The 24,807-nt window shown below is 29.6% G+C and overlaps 1 protein-coding gene across 1 annotated transcript in view; it reads right to left on the minus strand.

Moving 5' to 3' along the window:
* Positions 1 to 460: 460 nt before the first annotated feature.
* Positions 461 to 24,807, minus strand: part of LOC111704434 (neuropeptides capa receptor) — a 28,824-nt gene continuing 4,477 nt past the window's right edge. The window contains exons 3-15 of the mRNA XM_023476672.1: positions 18,889 to 18,955; positions 17,638 to 17,707; positions 16,244 to 16,315; positions 13,113 to 13,210; positions 12,458 to 12,501; positions 12,291 to 12,330; positions 11,284 to 11,350; positions 10,109 to 10,167; positions 4,781 to 4,841; positions 4,625 to 4,711; positions 4,094 to 4,203; positions 669 to 746; positions 461 to 521 (exon numbers count right to left, since the gene is read on the minus strand). Of these exons, the coding sequence (XP_023332440.1) occupies positions 476 to 521; positions 669 to 746; positions 4,094 to 4,203; positions 4,625 to 4,711; positions 4,781 to 4,841; positions 10,109 to 10,167; positions 11,284 to 11,350; positions 12,291 to 12,330; positions 12,458 to 12,501; positions 13,113 to 13,210; positions 16,244 to 16,315; positions 17,638 to 17,707; positions 18,889 to 18,955 (899 nt within the window). The 3' untranslated portion in view covers positions 461 to 475. The remainder of the gene's footprint in view (positions 522 to 668; positions 747 to 4,093; positions 4,204 to 4,624; positions 4,712 to 4,780; positions 4,842 to 10,108; positions 10,168 to 11,283; positions 11,351 to 12,290; positions 12,331 to 12,457; positions 12,502 to 13,112; positions 13,211 to 16,243; positions 16,316 to 17,637; positions 17,708 to 18,888; positions 18,956 to 24,807) is intronic.

Here is a 24,807-nt window from a genome sequence, read left to right on the forward strand (position 1 = left end):
AGTAGAATACAGGTTCTAAACATAGTAGAATACAGGTTCTAAACATAGTAGAATACAGGTTCTAAACATAGTAGAATACAGGTTCTAAACATAGAAGAATACAGGTTCTAAACATAGTAGAATACAGGTACTAAACATAGTAGAATACGGTTTCTAAACATAGTAGAATACAGGTTCTAAACATAGTAGAATTCAGGTTCTAAACATATTAGTATACAGGTTCTAAACATAGTAGTATACAGGTTCTAAACATAGTAGAATACAGGTTCTAAACATAGTAGTGTACAGGTTCTAAACAAAGTAGAATACGGTTTCTAAACATAGTAGAATACAGGTTCTAAACATAGTAGAATACAGGTTCTAAACATAGTAGTGTACAGGTTCTAAACATAGTAGTATACAGGTTCTAAACAAAGTAGAATACAGTTTCTAAACATAGTAGAATACAGGTTCTAAACATAGTAGAATACAGGTTCTAAACATAGTAGAATACAGGTTCTAAACATAGTAGAATACAGGTTCTAAACATAGTAGAATATAGGTAAGGTTCTAAACATAGTATAATACAGGTTCTAAACACATAGTAGAATACAGGTCCTTATCAGAACAGGCAACAGCATAAATGGCCAGCTGGTGAAAGATTAAGTAGTATTTAAAGGATAAATTACCTTCTCATCTTCTTGACTTCGTTAATCCTCTGTTCAGTGGCTGTTCTACTGGCATATTGTCCCATCCGATCCTGTAATCTAACAAAAATTTACTTCTTCAGAGTTGTTATCAACAATATATTAATAAAAAATAGATTAACAAGGAAAATTATTGAAAAGTACTGAAACCACAATTAAAAAAATACGTTTTGAAAATATAAACATTGATACAGGGGGGTCACAATAAACATGGGAATTCAGTGAAGAATTCGATATTGTCTTTGTTATGAATAAGTATTGTAATACCTTTTTTCAAAAGCTGTAACATTATTATGTCTGCTAAAGTTTATTTTATTAAAACGGTAAATGGCTGTAAAGATGTACGTCTATAGTGTCTCCGCAAGATGAACAGTGAAGACGGACAAGTTTACTCTGTTTACATACTGTAATTATTTTTTTAAGTAGAACTGTATGAAGTCAAAACATAAACAAACAAATTGTAAACATATAGCAGACGAAAATCTTACGGATTACAGCTTTCTAGTATACTATACTACTATACTAAATCAAAGAATTTTTTAAAAAGACGATATCCAATTCGTCATTATATCCAATGTTTATTGGGACACCCTGTATCTAATACAAAGCTTTAAAAGCTTTAAAAGGATACAGTTGTTTAGACATGTCATTCTATAAACGGAGGAATAATTCCAGAAATATAGAATCAAGAAAAAAGAAAACTTTCTTTCTTCTCTTTATTTAATGTGCAGCGAAGACAAAAACTTTAAAATGCTATTAAAAGCTTTATATAAACTTCCCATAAAGATGTAGCAAGCCAAATCAATTTTTTGCCGGCAGAACTGTGAAAAAATCTATTTTTTAACGATTATGACGTATATATTTAACTCGATCACAATTGGGAAGGGGTTTTTTCCCCCCCCCCCCCCCACTGTAGTTGACATTTGAACGTTAAATCTTTTTCCCTTTTTAAACTTCATAGTTGAGAAAAATTTTCTAAATTTTTATTTTGAATGCAAATAAAATATTTATTCTTGAACATTTTTACAACTTACTTTTCGAATCGTCACTTGCACCCTAACCATTGAAGATAGAGGTTTTTTTTAATGAGCATTGAAAAGTTGGACTACGGACATGTTTCACAATCCCTATCTTAACTCTAGGGGCAAATTAATGGGGGGGGGGGGTAGAAACCTGCCCCTCCTCCCTGCCCCCCCCCCCCAATCTATATCAGACAAAAATAGCCAAATATTGGGATATTGTTAATTAAAAACAGGAGTTCCTGTTAACGACCGTGCGTCGTTTGTAAAATTTCAGAACGCAGATTAAGTATATTTTCAACAAAAGAAGCGATCATAATTACATATAATAGTATATTGAAAAGTTCTCAAGACGACATTTGATTACTTCTTGCGATGCGCCATATTTCGGGTTTAATTGTATGTCGATCTAGAATCAAGACATGATTGGAGATCCAACATCGTTAACGAACAATTATTTATAATATTTATAACCTCAAACATCAACAAATGGTATACATTTATACAATCGTTCATTACAAGAAACGGGAGGAAAATTTCAGGCATGAAAATTATTTTAAAAGATGGATAATTGAACCAATAATCCAGCTCCAAATCATTAATGTGCTGACCTTTAATGCAAAAAATGCTGTTTTTCTGTTATCGTTGGAGGGGGAAGGGGGGGGGGGCATCAATGGAATAAAAATTTTAAAAATTTCCTATTTGTTGGAAAATTCTCCATCTCATCTCTTTTAATCAAAATAAATCATTTTGTCAACTTTCCGATTTATATCTCCGCAATACTCCATTTCTCAGTCACCCTCTCCTTCATAGAGATGGACGCGTTCGGATTTTATTCAATTCGTTGATTCGTCGTTCGTTAATGACCCTTTTTTCTTAGTCCTTTAGAATAATTTTAATCAGTTCCTTTTCAAGAATTATCTCGTTCATTTTTCATATTTTTTGTTAGTTTTTTAACGAACGATTTATAAATCGTTCATGAACGTCTCCTTAACCACCCCCCTCCCGCCTCCGTCTCCCTCCAGCCTATATTCATGAATAGTAATTTTAGTTTTTACAGGAAGTGACCGAGTCTGTCAGATATAATTTTTTTATTTAAAGAAAATATTTCCTCTTAGTGGCGGCGTAGGATCCCCCCCCCCCTGGAAAAATTACAGGGGCGCAAATCGGGAAAGGGGGCAGCTTCAAGCTCACTACCGGACAGAATTACTTGGCTATAATATTTAGGAAAAATCATCACAAAAATCCAGAATCTAAATAAAACTATTTTTCGTATACTTTTGTAAAACTGTTGAAAAATTTGTTATCCGCCCTCTCTGCAAATTGGACAGAAGGATAATGTCAAATTCATGCGACATCAGCGGTGCGACTTTGTGACCTCGTAGCTCCTAAAGTATTATCTTTTGCGCGCAAGTATGAGAAAGACAAATTCATCCGGCTACATCGTTGGGCTAGATATTAGAAATTCAAAATTATTTTGTTCTTCTCGATTCCTCTTTAATACAGAAGTTATGTCGGAAAATATTGAAAATTTCAACCTTCTTAATTCACTTTAGTTTGATATATCCCCTTTCATGAAAACTATATTTTAGTTTGATATATCCCCTTTCATGAAAACTACATTTTAGTTTGATATATCCCCTTTCATGAAAAACTACATTTTAATTTGATATATCCCCTTTCATGAAAACTACATTTTAGTTTGATATATCCCATTTCATGAAAACTACATTTTAGTTTGATATATCCCATTTCATGAAAACTACATTTTAATTTGATATATCCCATTTCATGAAAACTACATTTCGTTTACTGCATGCTGTGTTCTTGCTTAAACCTTTTAGTATTCAACTCCTTCACGACTTTTATAACTTTTTAATCGTTTTTATACCAAACTTTTTGATGAAAAAATACCCCCCCTCCCCCCCGCCCAGGGTGTGTAGAACAACGGAAAGAACTGTTGAATTTAAAATTTAAATCATTCGGACCATGGAATGGAATGGAAAGAAACTCTCATAGTTCTGTTTAAAAAGAGTACTGCAGTTTATTGGAGGAATGGAATAACAAACACAATCTATTTATCACAATATATCTTTATTAAAACAATCAATTATTTACAGTTTTACCGTTTCATTTTGTAAATTCTACTGTGTGCGAAAAACGTTCATAGTTATCAAACTGTGAAAATGCTTGAAAGTATCATTGATTCAAATCTGTGAAATTTCTCAAAATAGCGATATGTTGCAAAACGTGATTTGTGCCCAAACTTTGCATTTGCTTCAAAATGTGCGGATTATATCTATCTCTGCTAAGGAGAGTATGCATCGAGAGTAACTCGACTTATTAAAGAACCTTGGTATGCACATTGTACACTACTGTATTACAGACCTGGTGTAAATTGCCGCGTTAGCCAATGAAACTGTAAGTACAGGCACAACGTACTGTACAACTAGAATTATGACTGTATTTACTCCAGACAGAACAGATTCTGATGTCTTCTGAAAAATAAAGATACAGGGTTACCCACAAAGGATGAGACTATAAAGACGACCCACAACTAAAAAAATATGAAGATTTTCTGATGAATACATAGATACATAAAAACATAGATTTAAATTTAGTTTATGAGAAGTTGTTTATGTCAACTAAAGATGGTTTCCCCCGCTAAGTTGAAGATGCGTGAAGTACTCCCGACATTGTTGGAATTACTGTATTTGCGGATTTTTGGTTTTTGATTCGTAGATTTTCTGGTAAAATTTCATTTACACTACAATAAAAATTTTTAAAATTTTTAAATAGGCGAGCTGTTGTTACATGGCAAAATGTTACTTAGACGAGTTGTTACTGAGCCCTATTATGCTAACACAAATTGGGCTCAAACTTATGAATTTAATAGTTTCAGCATGAAACTTGTCTTACCTCAAGACATCTCGGAGCCAGGTTTTTCATTTTCATTTCATCCAGAATAAAGTTGATTTGATTCAACACTAGATGTCGGGCCTCAAACTTAACAATTTGATCATTCTAAAAATAAACTGACTTCCAATAATCATTATTTGAAAAAATATTAATTACCTGATTGATTTTGTCCAGATTATCCACCATATCAAACTCGTACTCCATCGTCTCATTATTCCTAGAAAATCAGCTGTTTATATGTTATGTACAAGGTACACTGTACAGTTAAAAACCGTTTTTTTTACATCGTTTATTGCGCGGTTATCTAGGCTTCCGTGTGTGGCGTTACTTTACAATTAGCGTTAGAAATTGTTCATATAGTCTCTACGCAACGGAATTTCTGCGGCAACTGCGCTAATTTTTCTGAATGTGAACAAAAGACAAGACTGAATTAGAAGGGAGAAGGAAAGGTGGGTTTTTGTGGTTGTGGATGTGGGGGGGGGGGGAAAGAGAGGATAAAAACGGAGCCTTCAAATATTTCTCTTAAAACCTAGTTCTCCTTAAACCGAAAGAATATTTGTATTTTCACACAACCCAGTGTCAATTCTATTCGCTAATTTCAATTTCATCACTATCTTTTTAACTCAAGATATTTCGATTTAAGATAAATAATCTAATTTGATTTGATTGGTTGTTTACATTCAGAAAAATGAGCACGGTTGCCGCGGAAATTCTGTTGCGTAGGGACTAGAGACTATGGCCATTTTTTAACGATGACCAGAAAGTAACACAACACTGGGCGCTTAATAATGATATATAGGGTTTGAACTAAAAGATAAATGCCACTTTTCAATTTAAATCCAATTTCATTGGAATTTATTGGAATTGAGGGTATTAACAGTTTCTCATCCGTGACAAATTGGTTTGGGTTGAAAAATAAATGTTATATTTTAATGTTACTGGAAAGGAACTGAGTTTTTGCCACAAACTCAAATATTCTTATCCCTATATCTTGGCAACCCAATGTCGTAGACCTTAGATATTTCAAACTATTAATTCTGTTAGATCAAATAATCTAAGTTTGAAATATCAAAGGTTTATACCCACTGGTTGCAGAGATATAGAAATTAGAAAATTTGAGGTTGTGGCAAAAACTCAATTCCTTTAAAAATATTTTCTGTATTCACCCATTCATGCAAAAATAAAAATTTCAAACAAAAATATGGAATCAGGGCTTGGCAATGTTTCCTTAATTAACGACCGTTTTTTTAATTATCTGTAGATTCCTTTGACAAACACCAAAAACTCTTAATTTTAAGATCGCTAACACAAGAAATTATTCAATCATGAGAAATTTTGAGAAATTTTTCAGCCTTAAATTGCATTACACATACTGAAAATAGAGACAAGTAATAGCGTGTTTTGATGTTTTTGCATGTTGAACGTGTTGTCATGGTTTGGGTTGAAAAATAAATTTTATTTGTATTCAATTCAAAGTATTTGTAAACTTTGCTCTCATTTATTTTTATTGATATTGAATTGTAGTTAGGGCTGGGTACGTTCAAACTTTTTATAAACCGCGTTCGTTAATGGTTGGTTAAGATCACAGTATGGGCTTTTTTTCAGGTATCTTTTATTTTATTTTTATCTTGTCTCTATTTTCAGTATGTGTTTTGCAATTTAAGGCTAAAAGATTTCTCTAAAGCCGCCGTTTTTTAAAAAAGGGATCAAATCTTTTTATTTTCATAATCGGATTATTTCTTGTAATCTTAAATTAAGAGTTTTTGGTGTTCGTTAAAGGAATCTAAAGGTAATTAAAAAATAAAACGGTCGTTAATTAAAGAAGCATTGCCGAGGCCTGATTCCACATTTTTGTTTTAAATCTTGTTTTAAATCTTGTTTTAAATCTTGTTTTAAATCTTGTTTTAAATCTTGTTTTAAATCTTGTTTTAAATCTTGATTTTTGCATGAAAATATTTTTAAATTTCCAGTAACATTAAAATAAAAATGTTGTCAGCAATGTGACAAAGGAAATTTTCTAGTTTTCATCGTAGAATTTAGATTACGCTAGCTGAAGGGCCCGGCGTTGCCCGTGGAAAAAGATGGAGTTTTTAGCCTATGTCACTCCCAAGCTATACCCTTGAGTGTCCACAAAAGAATTCAACCCATTCGGTCCAGCCGTTTGGCCGGCTATAGGGAACTTATACGTCTTGTTATATTATATATAGAGATGATTTGAATTGAGGTGGTGTTTAGAAATAAGATCTGGATCGGACTTTTTAATTTAATTTACTTGTTCTAAAAAATTATAATAACAATTTTTTAAAAAATATTTTGGTTTGTTGTGCCATACAATTCTTTGAACTAAAATGTTCTCTTTATTAGGAAGGTTCAAGTCTTAAATTTTATATGGTCCCAAGGCTTAGCACGTCCAACCCAAATAATAGTGGTGAATTTAATTTTATAAAATGTTTGTGTACTTGTATTGATACAATAGTTATTTCTAGATTTAACTTTTTGACAAGGCGTAAATCAGAAAAAAATCTATTAATTTTAAAAAGTAATTTAAGAAATATCTTTTTTTTAAAAGAAAATGTATATTATAATATTTATCATGAAGTAAAGTCAGTCGCCACTTATCTGTATACTGTAACAGTGGGCGAGTTTTGTTGATCTTTTACGATCAGCAATTCAAGGATGTTTTGGATCGCTGAGATCATAGCTACCAAGAAGTTTGTATCTTTTGTATATAAATATATTGTAAGAAAAACCGACTCGTTGAATATTTGAGAAACTTAGTGCATTGCTTTATTGATTTTTATTCATATACTATAATACATTAAAACTTTAAAAAATATTTTTTGCAGATTTTTCTATTTTCCTCTGCGTTTTTTTAATAAAATTGAAATTAATTATTATTATTTTCTGTTTTCCATTTACTATAAATTTACAAAATACAAAAAAATCAGAATTTATTTTAACCTCTACAAAATCTTATTCTAAACTCCAATATTTCTTTTACAGTTTAGTTCACAAAATGAGGTTTCATTAAGTTGCGAAACATTCAAATTATTTAAACGTAGGTCGATAAATTAGGTATGAAATTTGAAATTTTATTAGCAGGGTGAAAAAGTTACTTTTTTGGTCCTTTTGAAGGCGAAAAAGTCACTCAATCACCCTACAACGGGAAATATTAGCTGTGATAAATTTCATCAAAATTGAATAAAACATATTTTTTGCAGATTTTTCTATTTTTCTCTGAGAATTTCAAATAAAATTAAAATTAAATTTTATTATTTTCTGTTTTCCATTTACTCTAAATTTACAAAATATAAAAAATCAGAATTTATTTTAACTTCTACATAATCTTATTCTAAACTGCAATATTTCTTTGAAAGTTTAGTTCACAAAATGAGGTTTCATTAAATTGACTGCAGGCGTAATTTTGGAATAATGTAAATTAAGTGCCTTGGCTTACAACTTAAATTACAGCTTAATAAAATCGAAATAAATTAAGGTTGTGTTTATTAAAGTGTTATTCCCTCAAAATAGTAATATACACTTTTAAAATCATAAAATCCCGTAAAAATGACACTTTTATAACTTTTAAATTCATACGCAAGAAAATTGTCAATTAAAATATTAGAATTTTTCAAAATTCTAACATTTATGAATAGGATAATAGAATTTTTCTAAATTCATCAATAAGAAAAATTTAATGAATCAATTTGAGGCAAATCGACCAAGGTCTTCATGAGTTATGCTCGGACAGACAAACAAATAAATGAAAGATTACTACTTTGATTATGCAGATGAATCTTTAGGTTACAATTTCGAATACGAAATCAGGTTCATAATGTTTTATGAAAAATTAAATTAATTTTAAGAAAAAATAATTAATAAAATTGGTTGCTGAACAAGCAATACTAAACTTATCATAAATCTTATTTGGTAAAATAAACTTTTTCTCGTTCTATTGAATGTTAAAATCCTTTAGCATGCAACTGGAGCTAAATTAAAAATATTAATCTGAAGTCTTAACAAAAATATGATTAGGATAATCTTTTAAAACTAGATTATTTGGATTTTCGTCTGAAATAATTACATAAAAATTAGAAATTCGTAGAAAAACCCACATTGAATTAACCCTTGAAACCTTAATCTTAATTAATAATGTGGAACACTGATTCAAAATTCAAAATGTTTCTGAATCAAGAATTGCACGGATCAACTTTGTAGATCAAGAAACCTCAATGAAAAATAATCAGTTTAAAAAAAGCATTGTTGTGGGTAACCCTGTATACTATTTAACTTTGTACATTAGTATTTGTATGCAGATTGCACAGTGGTTTAGTTTACTTGAGTAACCTTATGCTAATTCACGAGTTTAATTTAGATCTGGGCAAAGTTTGTTACGGAACAGAAGTTTTTAAAAATGACAAAATTAACATTAACAAATAAGTAGTTTTTAGAGCTAGTAGTTTTTACGTACATGCTTTTGCGCTATTTTAACTAACGGTTTACGAACATATAAAAAGGGTGTTCAATATTCTGTTTAGTTCCCAGAACTACTTAATGTTTATTTTAAATCAACATAGCATTTAAATGTTAAAGGTTAAACAATTTTAGAGAATAATAATTTAGAATTCCAATGAAAACAGGTTGATGTATATACAGAGCTTGCATCCCATATCTTGGATTATCTTCAAGCTTTAACGACAAAATACTTAAAAAAACCTAGTTTTCTCTACATGCAAATTTTTAACTCTAAAATTAATTTTAACATGATTAATTCTTTTTAAATTTTCTGATTAGTCCCGAAAAAAAAAACAATTTAAAGCTATATATGATGTGGGACACCCTGTATCTTTATGTAGCTATAGCTAAGGTATTTCAATAACATAAATTAAACTTAATTTTTTTAATCTAAAATAAAGTAAGCATACACAGAATGTAAAAATTAAAGATAAAGTAAATTGGTACTATGTTAACATCATTAATCAGATCAAATACAGGGTATCGCATGAAACATGACAGTTTGTGCATAGTTTTAAATGTCTTCTTCCATATACTGAATTAGATATTATAGACTTTTTGCAGTTTATTTATTTTAAAAAATCTTACATTCAAATATATTTTACTTTGAAATCAATTTTACTATAATATGGCTGGCATGAAAATTTTTATATTATTCTCTTGGGGTTTAAACAACTTAACAAACTATGGAACTGTCATGTTTCGTGGGACAACCTGTAGATTATCAAGTACAAAGTACAATTGGTGGTATTGAAGAATACGAATACATTCAGTACACTAGCTGTATTTACGTAAAACACACTGATGACTTTTGATAATTTAGTAACAAATATGGATTTTAAGAAAACTTTCTCGAAAAAATGCGAAATTAACGCCAACCAAAACATGCCTAATCTCTTGAAAATAATATATCAAACTATTGTATTTGATAAGCTATTTGGAAAAATTTGAACTATTTGGTTTTTTTACCTTTTAATGATGCTAGAGAGAGCTTCCATTTGTTCAAGAGCTGTTTGGTTTACATCCAACTATGGGACAATATATTCAGAATAGCAGGGGGGTATGGGGCTATCCCACCCCCCTCTTATAGAGTCAACGAAGGTTTACTCCCCCCCCTCTCCTTTTGGACAAATTTATCAATTTCTTTAGAAATAACAAAAAAGTTGTATTCATGGAAGGGGGTATGGGTGGGGGCTCAGCCCCCCCCCCTGGATCAGTAAAATCTTTGTGCTACCCCCCCCTGGATCNCCCCTGAAATAACTAAGTGAGAAAGAATGATACAGTGCACAATATTGTAAAAGGAATAAAGCCCCCTAAACAATATTGTAAAAGGAATAAAGCCCCCTAAACAATATTGTAAAAGGAATAAAGCCCCCTTAACAAATTCCTCAATACGTCCCTGATTATATTTTCCTTTCAGATAAAACAAGTATCTAGGATATTTGGCTTAGTAGACTAATAATAGGAAAAAATATCTTAAAATCGATATTATGAATGTCGCAGGATGTGATATATTGATAAAACTATTAGAAAATATCATTCCAGATTGATTCTTTATAGTATATATATTCTAAATTAATATATATATATATAAACTGTTAAGAGTCTTTAGGACTATAAAATATATATATGTATACTGTTAATAGACTTTAGGACCATAGGACTTAATCTTTAGTGAAATCTGATTATTTTCTTTTGTGGCGTTTCTGTAAATTGTGAATTCATGCAGACTTAAAAATGACGATATCTTCCACATCAGATCATATCAGGTTTAAAAGGTTCCATTGTGAATCTTTTATTTAGTTGTTGTATAACAGTATAATAACTCCTTTGTTTATTTAGTTGTATAACAGTATAATAACTCCTTTGTTTTCTTTCGTTGTTGTTACTAATCCCTTGTTTAATTTAGTTGTTGTATTACAATCCCGTTTTTTTGTGGTTGTATAAAACTCCCTTTGTTTTATTTAGTTGTTATAAATATTAATATATAATATTAAATTAAGACTAGTATAGTTGTCTCTTTATCTAGTTATCTAGTTATCTAGTTATCTAGTTATCTAGTTATCTAGTTATCTAGTTATCTAGTTATCTAGTTCTCTAGATAATCTCATTGTTTATTAAATGTCTGAATATATTTATATTTCCTTGTTGCTATATCGTTCCACCATAGAAGAGAACTCCAGCTCGCTTTCCATTAAGGATTCACCAGGACTTTAATAAAGGTCATATACAATATATTATTAATTATATATTGTACATCCTCTTCAGGACTTAAATATAGAAAATCACATTATACATCATCTACAGGACTTAACTATAGGACATATTCATTGCACATCCTCTTAAATGTATGTACATTTAAACATCCCTTTCAGGTCTTAAATATGGGACATATACATTAAATTTCCTCTTCAGAACATAACTATGGGACATATACAGTATACATCCCCTTCAGGACTTAAATATAGAAAATATACATTATACATCACCTACAGGACTTAATTATAAGACATATTCATTGCACATCCTCTTTAGGACTTAAATATAGAAAATTACAATATACATCACCTACAGGACTTAATTATAGGACATATTCATTGCACTTCCTCTTAAATGTATGTACATTTAAATATAGGACGTATATACATTAAACATCCCTTTCAGGTCTTAAATATGGGACATATACATTAAATTTCCTCTTCAGAACATAACTATGGGACATATACAGTATACATTCCTTTGAGGACCTAAATATGGGTCATTTACATTATACATCCCTTTCAGGACTTAATTATAGGACATATATACATAAAACATTCCTTTCAGGACTTGAATATGAGACATTATATTTCCTCCTCAGGACATAACTATGGGACATAGACATTAAACATCCCTTTCAGGACTTAAATATATACACATATACATTATGAATTCTCTTTCATTCTATTTTAAAGGTTCATATAATCTTTTTTTTTTGAAGAAACGTTTTAATGGTTTTGAGAATTTACATTTTAGCATGAAACTTTCATCTTCTTTCATTCTAACTTTTCTCTTATATTAATAGTTTAAATATATCAATTATTCATATTCTAAAACCTTCTTTCTAAAAGTACTAAAAGAATACATTGTTTACTTTAAGAATTATATTTACCTTCTGAATTCTTTCACTATTCCTAGGGGAGAAACTATCCCTAATTCACAAAATAATAATAATAATAATAATAATAATTATAGTGAAAGTGATAATAATAAAAATAATATTAGGAATATTAATAATAATAATAATAATAATGATAATAATAATAATCAATATTGTTCCTATAGCAATGAACCAAAGTATGGGTATAAGTCTACTAGGACTGCTGAAAATAAATCTATTATCAAACTAAAATAAGTAATTTTGATGAGCGGATTATTGGTAACTTATAATTTGGTAACTAACATTTTGGTAACTAAAAATTTGGTAACTAATAATTTGGTAACTTGACAAGTTTGTAATTAACAATTTGGTAACTAACAATTTGTTAACTTGACAATTTGGTAACTTGACAATTTGGTAACTAATAATTTTGTAACTTGACAATTTGGTAACCTAACAATTTGGTAACTTGACAATTTTAGTTATTTTTTAGTTAATTTTTTAGTTACCGTGCATTGTTAACCGGAAACCAGGGAAATAGGAAAAAATTCGCCAAAAATTTCGCATTTTTCGCGTTCCGTTCGTTGAAAATAAAATGCAAAAAAAAAAAAAAATGCGTAAAAATTTGTTTGCGAAATTTTTTAACATTATTGCAATTTATCGCGAAATTTTGCAATTTACTGAAATTCCGCTTCCTTTTGCGAAATTCATTGTTGCGAAATTTCGCGAAAAAGTTTGCGAAATACGAAAGACAATTTTCGCAATTTTTTTAACTCTAGAAACCCTAACGGAAACCCTTGAAAAGGAGAAAAACGAGACCAGATGTCTAATTACCTGGTGACTGTACTTCCAACAGATGGCCAACAGATGATCAAACACCTGTCAACAGCTATAGCTGTAATGGACAGCGAAGATATGAGAACAAATAGCGCCTGAAAATGTTTAAAAGGAAAAGAAAGAGGAATGTATATTGTATATTGTATATTGTATATTGTATATTGTATATTGTATATTGTATATTGTATATTGTATATTGTATATTGTATATTGTATATTGTATATTGTATATTGTATATTGTATATTGTATATTGTATATTGTATATTGTATATTGTATATTGTATATTGTATATTGTATATTGTATATTGTATATTGTATATTGTATATTGTATATTGTATATTGTATATTGTATATTGTATATTGTATATTGTATATTGTATATTGTATATTGTATATTGTATATTGTATATTGTATATTGTATATTGTATATTGTATATTGTATATTGTATATTGTATATTGTATATTGTATATTGTATATTGTATATTGTATATTGTATATTGTATATTGTATATTGTATATTGTATATTGTATATTGTATATTGTATATTGTATATTGTATATTGTATATTGTATATTGTATATTGTATATTGTATATTGTATATTGTATATTGTATATTGTATATTGTATATTGTATATTGTATATTGTATATTGTATATTGTATATTGTATATTGTATATTGTATATTGTATATTGTATATTGTATATTGTATATTGTATATTGTATATTGTATATTGTATATTGTATATTGTATATTGTATATTGTATATTGTATATTGTATATTGTATATTGTATATTGTATATTGTATATTGTATAAGTAAGTCTAGGTGTCCATTAGAATATGGCTTGTCATATTTGCTTGACAACGGTACCCTGAGGAAGAAGAAGATATCGTATTTACCATCAAGCTCTCTTCTTAAGATGTGGAATAACCTGCCTCTTGACTCAAAAAGAAGCAACTCTACAAGTATATTTAAAAATAGACTACTAAATTCTCTTTTTGAAAATTATAGGACAATGTGTTATAAAACGAATTGCTATTCATGTAAAACTAATTAGATATGTTTTAATATGCTTTGATATTTGTTGTGTACATGTCAGAAAATTACTTTAAACTCTAGTTATTCTAATTAATGTATACTTTTTTGCATATGATAAAATCGCACCCTGATCTCTAATAGTTCTCCTTAAATCTATTTAATTGAAATGTGTTGTTATCATTTTTGAAATTAGGTGGAAAAAATAATCAAAACAGCCAAGAGCTATTTTCCACCTAATTGCTTTATACTTGTACTGTTAATATAATCATCAATTTGTAATTGTAAACTCGTTCTGTATACAGATACATGTATTCTAGCATTAAACTTTATCTTATCCTATCTTATCTTATCTCATCTTAGATTTTCTGCCTTTAAAAGATATTATAATTTATTTTTATTTTTTTCTCTGTTGCAAAATTACGGAGGTCACTTTTAAAATAGTGTAATTTGAATTTTCTTTAACTTGTGCTAGAAACATAAATTTTGCAGATTTAAACAGTTTTTTTTCCAAGAATGGGGGGAGGCTATGGGTTCGAGCCCCCTCCCTCCATGGACGAATTCATTTATACGCCAAATAGTACATTCTTGAATATTGACATATCTTAGGATCTGATATTTCAATACAAAAATTTCTTTTTTTCCAAGTCTAGAAAATAGATACTCTTTCTCATCGAGAGGAAACCTTTACGCCAGAGCATAAGTCACACAAATAACGATTGTTTCCCTCTGAAATGAATTAAAAGTAACATTTTAGGTGACACTCAATTCTCGATTTAAAACAGTAATCTTTATCCGAACAACGATGAATAAGATATTTTAATGTATCAATCTATCTACTCCAAAAGTAAATAAAAATATCTAAAAAATGAAAAAGTGCTTGCACACAAAGTAATTAATAATTGCAAATACTTCTGCAGATAATAATAGTCCTCACACCTCATCCACGTGAAGGATCCCTTAAATACTTCTGCAGATAATAATAGTCCTCACACCTCATTCACGTGAAGGATCCCTTAAATACTTCTGCAGATAATAATAGTCCTCACACCTCATCCACATGAAGGATCCCTTAAAATTATGTTTGTAGCCCCTTTAAGTAAAAAAAACGGATTAAAAACCGGATTAAACAACGGATTAAAAGCGGATTAAAAAACGGATTTCAAAAACAGATTAAAAAACGGATAAAAACACGGATCAAAAAATGGATAAAAAATGGATTTAAAATTCGGATTATAAAACGGATAAAAAACGGATTAAAAAACGGATCAAAAAACGGATTAAAAAAATGGATCAAAAAACGAATTAAAAAACGGATTTCCATAACTCAGTATAACTATGCAGCAGAATGATACTAATTAATATGATAATTTTTAAACTCGGGGATAGTGATTGAGATCTAGCCAAGACGAATTAGAAATTTGTCTATTTTCTTTCTCTAATAAAACAAATATTATCACTAAAGTCTGTTTTTTGTGAACATTTTTGGTTACGCATGTTTTAACGAATATTTTTTTTCTTTCAACCGCTGCATTCACAATCTTGTTGCCACAGAAATACATGTTAACAGTGGTTGCAGACAACAACAAAAATATTGTAATTGTGACATCAGTTAAAAGAAAAAAGTAATGGAAAACTTGTTCAGCACATTATAATATTAAAGGCGTGTATTAGAAAATAAATAGTGATATGCGGTTAGTTTTTTTCGTCTTGTTTTTTCACAATATTTTCTCTCAGGGCCAAAATTTGGCATAATGTAAAGAAAGCAAATGTTTTTTTAACAGTTTATCATAAACTTTTGTTATTCTTACACTTTCCCATATGACTACCCTTACAGAAGATATATAAAGATACAAAGTTTAACAAAAACAGCTGTATTAGAATCCAGGTTTTAACTAAGATTTATTATTTATTTTTTTAAACGAACCAAAACCATTAACAACACTAAAGATGAGTAGCTAGTGTTAACGTTTTCACTTTTTTTAAACAATCGTTTCGTTATGAAAACGACAACGAAAAATTAAAAAAAGGAAACGATAGTTTTTAAAAACGATTAACAATCCTAGACTAGCAAGATATACCTGGAGAGGTTGTTGAAGACTGCAGAGTAGAGGACTGTTTCCCCATTGCCAGTTCTGGTAGGTTACCTCTACCTTTAGGGTTTAAAGGGTTAATATTTGCCAGTTCTGGTAGGTTACCTCAACCTTTAGGGTTTAAAGGGTTGATATTTGCATTTATTGTTTTTAAGATTTAAAGGGTTCATATTTGCATACCTCAACCTTTAGGGTTTAAAGGGTTAATATTTGCCAGTTCTGGTAGGTTACCTCAACCTTTAGGATTTAAAGGGTTGATATTTGCATTTATTGTTTTTAAGATTTAAAGGGTTCATATTTGCATTTATAGTTTTTTAGGATTTAAAGGATTCATATTTGCATTTATAGTTTTTAGGATTTAAAGGATTCATATTTGCATTTATAGTTTTTAGGATTTAAAGGGTTTATATTTGCATTTATAGTTTTTAGGATTTAAAGGGTTTATATTTTCATTTATAGTTTTTAGGATTTAAAGGGTTTATATTTGCATTTATAGTTTGTTTAGGATTTAAAGGGTTAATATTAGCATTTATAGTTTTTAGGATTTAAAGGGTTAATATTAGCATTTGTAGTTTGTTTAGGGTTTAAAGGGTTAATATTAGCATTTATAGTTTTTAGGATTTAAAGGGTTAATATTAGCATTTATAGTTTTTAGGATTTAAAGGGTTTATATTTGCATTTAAAGACTGTCATTGCTAGACAAGGTAGTTGAGCTGAAAATGCAGTAGTTTAGATAAATTTTGTAGGATTTAATTGTTACTAGGGGGTTGAAATCAAGAATTTAGTGATTAAAGGGTTTGTCCTTTATCCATATAATAAAACAAAACATTCGTTTCCGACTGGGCTAACATTTGTTTAGGGGAACCTACGGGTGTCTCGGCTTTAGCATGGGCTTAAAGAATTCGAAATTTGTTTCTTCAAAAAAAAAATTTTTTTTTCAAAGATTTTAATTTTTTTTAAATCAATTTTTTTTCTTCAAATTTTGAATTAAAAAAAATTCCACGGGCAACGCCGGGCTCTTCAGCTAGTACGTTATAAAAGTCTTATAAGTTTGCATTTGACCATATGATGTTCTTTCAAGTCCCAGGGAAAAGAGACTTCTTAATGTAATATTCTTTGGTATTAAAAGATTTAAAACTGGTTAAATATGTTATATTTAGTATGGAAAGCTTTTTATTTAAGATTTAAATAAAATTATTTCTTCAAACAAGAGCAAACATCTCAATTTAATCAGTTTATGTGACTCCAATATACTTTTACATTTTACATTTATCAAAAACATTTTACCAATATTTTCTGACAGGGGAAAGGGGTGGGGATCATTTTTGTTTTAATGTAAGCTTTACAACCCCCCCCCCCACATCCCAAATTCTTATATTTACCAATGTAAGAGGCATTGTGAGGAGACACAGACAGAAATCTGACACAGCAAGGTTGGCCACAAACACATTCCTTAATATTTTTATATTTATATATACTCTGTTTAAGGGCCCTTTGCGCCCATCTTCTATTTCATTTGTAAACATTTTCTCTTTGAATACATTAAAAAACAAAAACAAGATTTGCGGATTTTATAAGAAAAAATTTTGTCGATTTTTTTTTTTAATTTGCAAAAATCGAATTTTGTTAGGAGCACATTTTTGAAATTTTAATCATCCATAAATCTTCCTTGGGGTCACGCGAGGTCCCACAAAAAAATTGGGCCTGTAAAGTTCAGCCGAAACAAAGAAATAACAGCCGAAACACAGAGGCAAAGGAAACTTTTGTGGAGTATAATCCACCAAAACAAAATCCGAATAAAATTTGTTAAAACCCACATTTATATATATATATATTTACAGTATATACAGTGATAACCAGAAAACTGTTGAAAAGAAAGACCGCATCTTAGAGCTAAATTGAATGTATTTGATAATGTTCCAAAGCAAATAGTTTTTCTAGAAACTTATTAAATCATGTATTACGGGAAACGGGTCTGGTCACACTTCTCAATATTTTTGGCTCATTAGACTATTTATAGTCATAGATTCAGTATAAAAGTCGTCTTCCTATTCTCACTGAAAATTAGCTCAACTTTGTTTCTTTAAACATTTTCAAACTTAAATGATTTTTCTCATTGAAATAAATAAAAGTTCCAAATTATTATAGTTTCAGTTTTAACATGGTTGTTGGTTTCCTTCCACATTAAAACTTGACTTAACTCAATTAGAAATTAGACATTGTTCAGAAATAACAAAGAAGAAATACAATAATACAGTCGTCGTATATATCAATACAATAAAGACGATTTTCAATGTTAATTTTGACTTCTACCGAGCTTTCAAACCACATGGATACACATAAATATGGAAACAAAGAGCTAGCTGTGAATTCTACAGCCTCTCTTTGTTTACTTGTAAACTTGTAATTTGAAAAAAGATTGGTAGAAATCAAAACTTAAATCGAAAATTCGTCTTCATTGTATAGATATAAATGCCGAGCATGAAAAATGAACAATTAGCTATTACAATCCTATTGCTCATCGCGTTACATGTGTTGATACTGTTTTACACTAAACACCTTAAAACTGTCTTATCAGATCAACAGATGCTTGACCTCAGACCTCCCATCCCCCCCTGGTTGTTTATTATCACCTTGCTGTTCTAAGTGCAGGGGTTCTAAGAAGAAGGTACAAAACCAGAAGGTTCCCAGTAACTCCAGCTAAACATGAATATAAAACTAAAAACAGAAACAGCCAAGTCAATATCATATTAAAAATGTGTGGATTAAGATGGTCCACTCCAAACTTCAACAGGTACAATAAAGTATGCAAATAAGCAGTATGATCTCCAGCATCCACCTCTTCAAGTCAGTATCATCGCTTGATCTGACTCCCCAGTGGAGGGGGGGGNGGCATCGGGCCCCCGTCTCAAGTTTCATAAATATATTTTAAAATATTTGATTTTCTATATGTAATGTATGCTTGAGACAAATATATATATTTGATATTTGACTTCAGTTCTAATGATATAATTACCATCAAAATCAATAATAAAAACACTATACGTGAGCTAGCTTAAAAGAACCACAGGCGTTGAACCTACATTTTTAGAGGAGATTTATGGGAATTTTAGCGGAGAAGAGGTTTAACTAGATATAGCTAATTAAACCACTTTTCTAGTCTATTCTTCAACACCAATTTTACAACTGTTCATTGACTACGACCTCAGATCTGAGCTACAAACATGATTCGTTTTCTGGTGAGATTATAACCGGTTTCAGTTGATCCTGACCTTGATATGTTCCCAGAATTTACTAAAATCATGTCCGGATCAATTCTTAATCCGACTTTTAGACTTTAAACTGCATGGTAGCACTGATCTGGAGGAGATGATCCCAGAACTTAAGTCCAGATCAAAATTTTTTTAGACTTGTAGCGCTGATCCAGAGATTATCCCGGAATTTACTCAGATAAAGTCCAGATCAAACTGAATCCGGAGATGATCTCAAAATTTTCTAAATTCAAGTCAAGATTAAACCTAATCCAACAATTTTGGACTTGTGACACTGATGGCATATAAACTAAGCCCCCCAAAAAGAATTATTTGTAAAATTAATTTTCTTTAAAATATTTTAAACTGCTTTAAAGATTATAACATCAAAACTATATTAAACTTAGAAATTTAAATCCGACATATTTTAAACATTGAAATCAAAACATATTTCAGATTTAGAACATCTATTTCGAACTATTTATATGGTTCAATTTTTTATAAAGTTTTTTATAAATATATGAATACATATACTACCAAAGAGTAAAGTACAGAATCTGTTTTAAAAAATATTTACATTGTTCACCAAAATATCCTAATATACACATAAATATTATTCAGTAAGAAAACACAGTTATCCCTTATCTTACTTTATGGAAATAATATTGTTTTGATATGTACAAATATATAAAACTTGAACTGCAAGATGTTCGCCCCTTGTAAAAATATATAAGACTTGAACTGCAAGATGTTCGCCCCTTGTACAAATATATAAGACTTGAACTGCAAGATGTTCGCCCCTTGTACAAATATATAAGACTTGAACTGCAAGATGTTCGCCCCTTGTACAAATATATAAGACTTGAACTGCAAGATGTTCGCCCCTTGTACAAATATATAAGACATGACTGCAAGATGTTCGCTCCTTGTACAAATATATAAGACTTGACTGAAAGATGTTCGCCACTTGTACAAATATATAAGACTTAAACTGCAAAATGTTCGCCCCTTGTACAATATATAAGACTTGAACTGCAAGATGTTCGCCCCTTGTACAAATATGTAAGACTTGAACTGCAAGATGTTCGCCCCTTGTAAAATATATAAGACTTGAACTGCAAGATGTTCGCCCCTTGTACAAATACATAGGACTTGAACTGCAAGTTGTTCGCCCCTTGTACAAATATATAGGACTTGAACTGCAAGATGTTCGCCCACTAAATGAAGATATTTTGTGTTTCATATTTTACACTTGTTTCAAAATACTACTGAAAATATCCCAACACAAAAAGGAAACACTGAGTTGTAAAATTGTCATTAGTTTTTCGTTAGTTTTACATCAGTTTTACATTAGTTTTACGTTAGTTTTACATTAGTTTTACGCTAGTTTTACATTAGTTTTACGTTATTTTTACATTAGTTTTTCGTTAGATTTACGTTATTTTTACATTAGTTTTACGGTAGTTTTACTTTAGTTTTACGTTAGTTTTATGTTAGTTTTACGTTAGTTTTACGTTAGTTTTACGTTAGTTTTACGTTAGTTTTACGTTAGTTTTACGTTAGTCTTACGTTAGTTTTACGTCAGTTTAATATTAGTTTTACGTTAGTCTTACGTTAGTTTTACGTTCGTTTTACGTTAGATTTACGTTAGTTTTACATTAGATTTACGTTAGTTTACGATAGTTTTACGTAAGTTTTACGTTATTTTTACGTTAGTCTCATCTTAGTTTAACATTAGTCTTACGTTAGTTTTACGTTAGATTTACGTGAGCTTTACATTAGATTTACGTTAGTTTTACGTTAGTTTTACGTTAGTTTTACGTTAGTTTTACGTTAGTTTTACGTTAATTTTACATTAGTTTTATGTTAGTTCTACGTTACTTTTATGTTAGTTTTACGTTAATTTTACGTTAATTTTATGTATTTATATCTATATATATATATAACTATAGTTTTTTAATGAACAAACGATTTGTTGAACGAACGATTTTACTGCACAATAGTTCAGTGAGAAAATGAACGATAATTTTGATAGCGAACAGAATAATTTTTTTTTGAACAATTAAAAAAACGAACGAATCAGGTCGTTCACGAAGGAATGAACGAGAAAAAATGTCGAACGTGCCGATTTTTACGTCTATGTAGTCCAAATTTAAAACTCGCTACAGCTTTTTTATACAAATGTTTTTAACCATATATTTGCAAAACCCTACAAATATATTTTTTTTATCTTAAGCGGAAAACGAGTCGCTTTGTTGAAAATAAGAAATTAATTTACAACTAAAAACACTGATTGGTTCTATTGTCCACTTATACTAAGCTGAGGGGAAAGTCTGTCTAAGATTTTTTACTTTTTACTGTTTTTTTTTACTTATTTTGACGGAGAAAACGTAATTTTAAGCTACTCTCCATTTATAAATTAGCAACTCCAATTAACAGCGATACCGTTAGAACCTCTGAAGCCGAATGAAAAGAATAAAATTGTATTAAATCTTTCAAGATTTTAGCTGGCGCTCAATTATAACCGGTTTTTGGGGATTTGAAACGCGGCTTAAATTCATTAAATTCGGACTCTGAAAGATGAAGATTTAAAAAGATTTTCATTGGCATTTAAGAAATGGATAAGTTAAAAATCAATTAATTGAGAATCCAATACTTTGTCAATTTAGAAAAGACGACGATAAATCAAAGGGTATTGACGTGAATCGGCAAGACCTTCTATAGAAGAAGCTTTTATTATAAGAGCATTTATATCTTTCACAAAAGTCATGTTAACTCTGTGACTATAATTGACTGAAGTCACTGCAAACAAAGATGCTCAAGCAGTATTTTTACAATTACTCCTTTTAAACTTCAGCCAGAAACAAGCACTTTGCAATCATAAAATTCAAATGTCCGGGGCTACAAAAAAGTATACGTGAGTTGGTGAGGTAAAACTAAAGGCAAAAGTAGAGGATGTCTAAAAATATGATGACTAACTTTCAGTGTTGTTTAGCTATCAGTGAATGTTCAAGCTTGAATACTTAATAATCTTTTAATCTTGGTAACCTGATGTCACAGGACTTTAGTATTTTTAGCTATGAATTCTGCTAGATCAGTTATTCACTGTTAGAAATATGTCAGGTTTACACCATCAGTAAACAGAGTTTAAGAAATAAGTTAATTTGAGGCAAATTTTCAGGTCTAATCTAATTTCTATTGACAGTTTTGATTATCAAGAATTAAATGAGCTAATTTGTTTTTCTTGTATCGACTAACAGTTACAACTTATAACATTTATATGTTTTATTCATGTATATACTTTACTCCTCGTAATATATATATATATATACTTTACTCCTCGTAATATATATATATATATCTTTGCTTGTATCTATTGTGTACAACTAAACTTGACAGTTAAATAATAAAACTGCTAATAATCAAGATTAAAATTTTACAACGTCATTCTTTCATAATTCGAAATTATTTCTACCAAACTCTGAAACTACTATTTTGAAGGTTAATGTAGTACATAAATCCAAATTTGCGAAATACAATTTTTAGAATTAAGAGTGTATAAGAAAACCAGAGATGGAATTTAAAAGAATTTGAGCCGCGGTTTAAATCTGCCAAACCCCGGTTTAAATTAAGCGCCGGCTTAAATCTTGAAACATTAGATACAATTTTAAGTGGAACCAACCATATTTAAGCCGCGGCTTAAATTTAAACCGCCGCTCAAATTCTTTAAATTCGGCCACAGATTACAGATGTTTTACACAACTCTATTTTTTACATGTTTCAGATTTCAGGATTTGAAAATCTTTAAATGTGATTTTCAAAATAAAAAATATTTGTCAGTATAAAGTAACAAAATCTACCAAACCTTATTTTGTAAAATTTTTATTAATTTTTATTAATATTTTTATTAATAGTATGTTAATTTAAACATAAAATTACAATTAACAACCTCTGTAAGATTTGGTAAGATTTAGAGCAGTTTTTTGCTGATTATTTTTCGCGGAATTTTTATCAAAAAATTTTACAAAGTTTAAGATTAGAGTAGAATAAACATTTTTTAATCGAGTTCTAAAAATTGTTTTGCACCAAAGAGATAGTTTTGTGAATTTGTTTTCTATTTTATACCGAAACACATTTATGCATTTGGTTAAACTTAATTTCATATTTTTCCTTCTAAAACACTATTTGTAAAATTAGGTTAATCTTTTTTTTTAACTTACCTGGCCCTGAGGAAATAAAAAAATAAAAATTATATTCAATGTTGAAAGAAAAAATGACATATTGTCAATTTTAAATTGGCAAAAGAAAGTATTAAAATTCAACATTTTATTCATATACACAATATGCATTTTAACCATCAATAAACATTTATATATAGATGATTAATGTCTTTTTGTACACCACTTAAAGTGCTCCAAAGGTTGGAAACCTTCACTCAAAAATTAATGAAATTTTTGCCAATTACTTCTTAAAACTAAAGCTAAAAATAAGTTCTGAGCTTTAAAATCTACGTGCTTAGAGCTAAAACAAAAGTGTAATTAAAGGGACTGTAAAGGGAAAATTAACAGGCTGAGCATTTTAGGAGTTGATCGAGACCCATAAGAGTTCTATTTGATCTTCTTGTCTCAAGAGATTGTTTTTAAACGGTGTAAAATATTTAATAATATTAGATTTAAACGGTTCATATTCAGCAAATACACAACTTACCTGAAAACAACAATATCCACTTTCTAAATTTTCATGGACGCTATGTTCTTTGGTAATAACAATTTTTAACAATTTTCTCCTAAGATTAGTAGCCATCACTATTGATAATTTTTACCTTTGCCTCTTTTCATTTTTGCGAACACTCCCTTTAAAAACTTATTGATATGTCCAATGTCAAGTGAATAATGAGTATTTGGACTTTACTTTTCTTTTTCCATTATTCAGCATATCTGACAGTAATAATAAAACATACATTACGTTCACACTCCACACTGAATCCAAATATATTTATAAAGAAAAACAAAAAAGGAATAAAGAAAAGCATTTCGGAATTTCTCAGATGTATTGTAATATTGCATGTTTTAAAGTAAGTTCCTTCTGAACAGGGGTGCATTCAGGGGGAGGCTTTAGGGGCATAACCCCATCCCCTTCCCAATTGTGCAATTAAAAACAATTGTTTCAAATGAGTATTATTGATTGTAGGGTTTTGAAACAGTTGAGCCCCCCCCCCCCTTCCACAAATTTCGGTTGTTTCCCCTGGTTCTGAATCAATTATCTAGTAGATAGTACATAGCTTAGTATATAGTAAGTATG

Source organism: Eurytemora carolleeae, unplaced genomic scaffold (assembly GCF_000591075.1).
Source record: "Eurytemora carolleeae unplaced genomic scaffold, Eaff_2.0 scaffold611, whole genome shotgun sequence".
NCBI classification, from domain to species: domain Eukaryota; kingdom Metazoa; phylum Arthropoda; class Copepoda; order Calanoida; family Temoridae; genus Eurytemora; species Eurytemora carolleeae.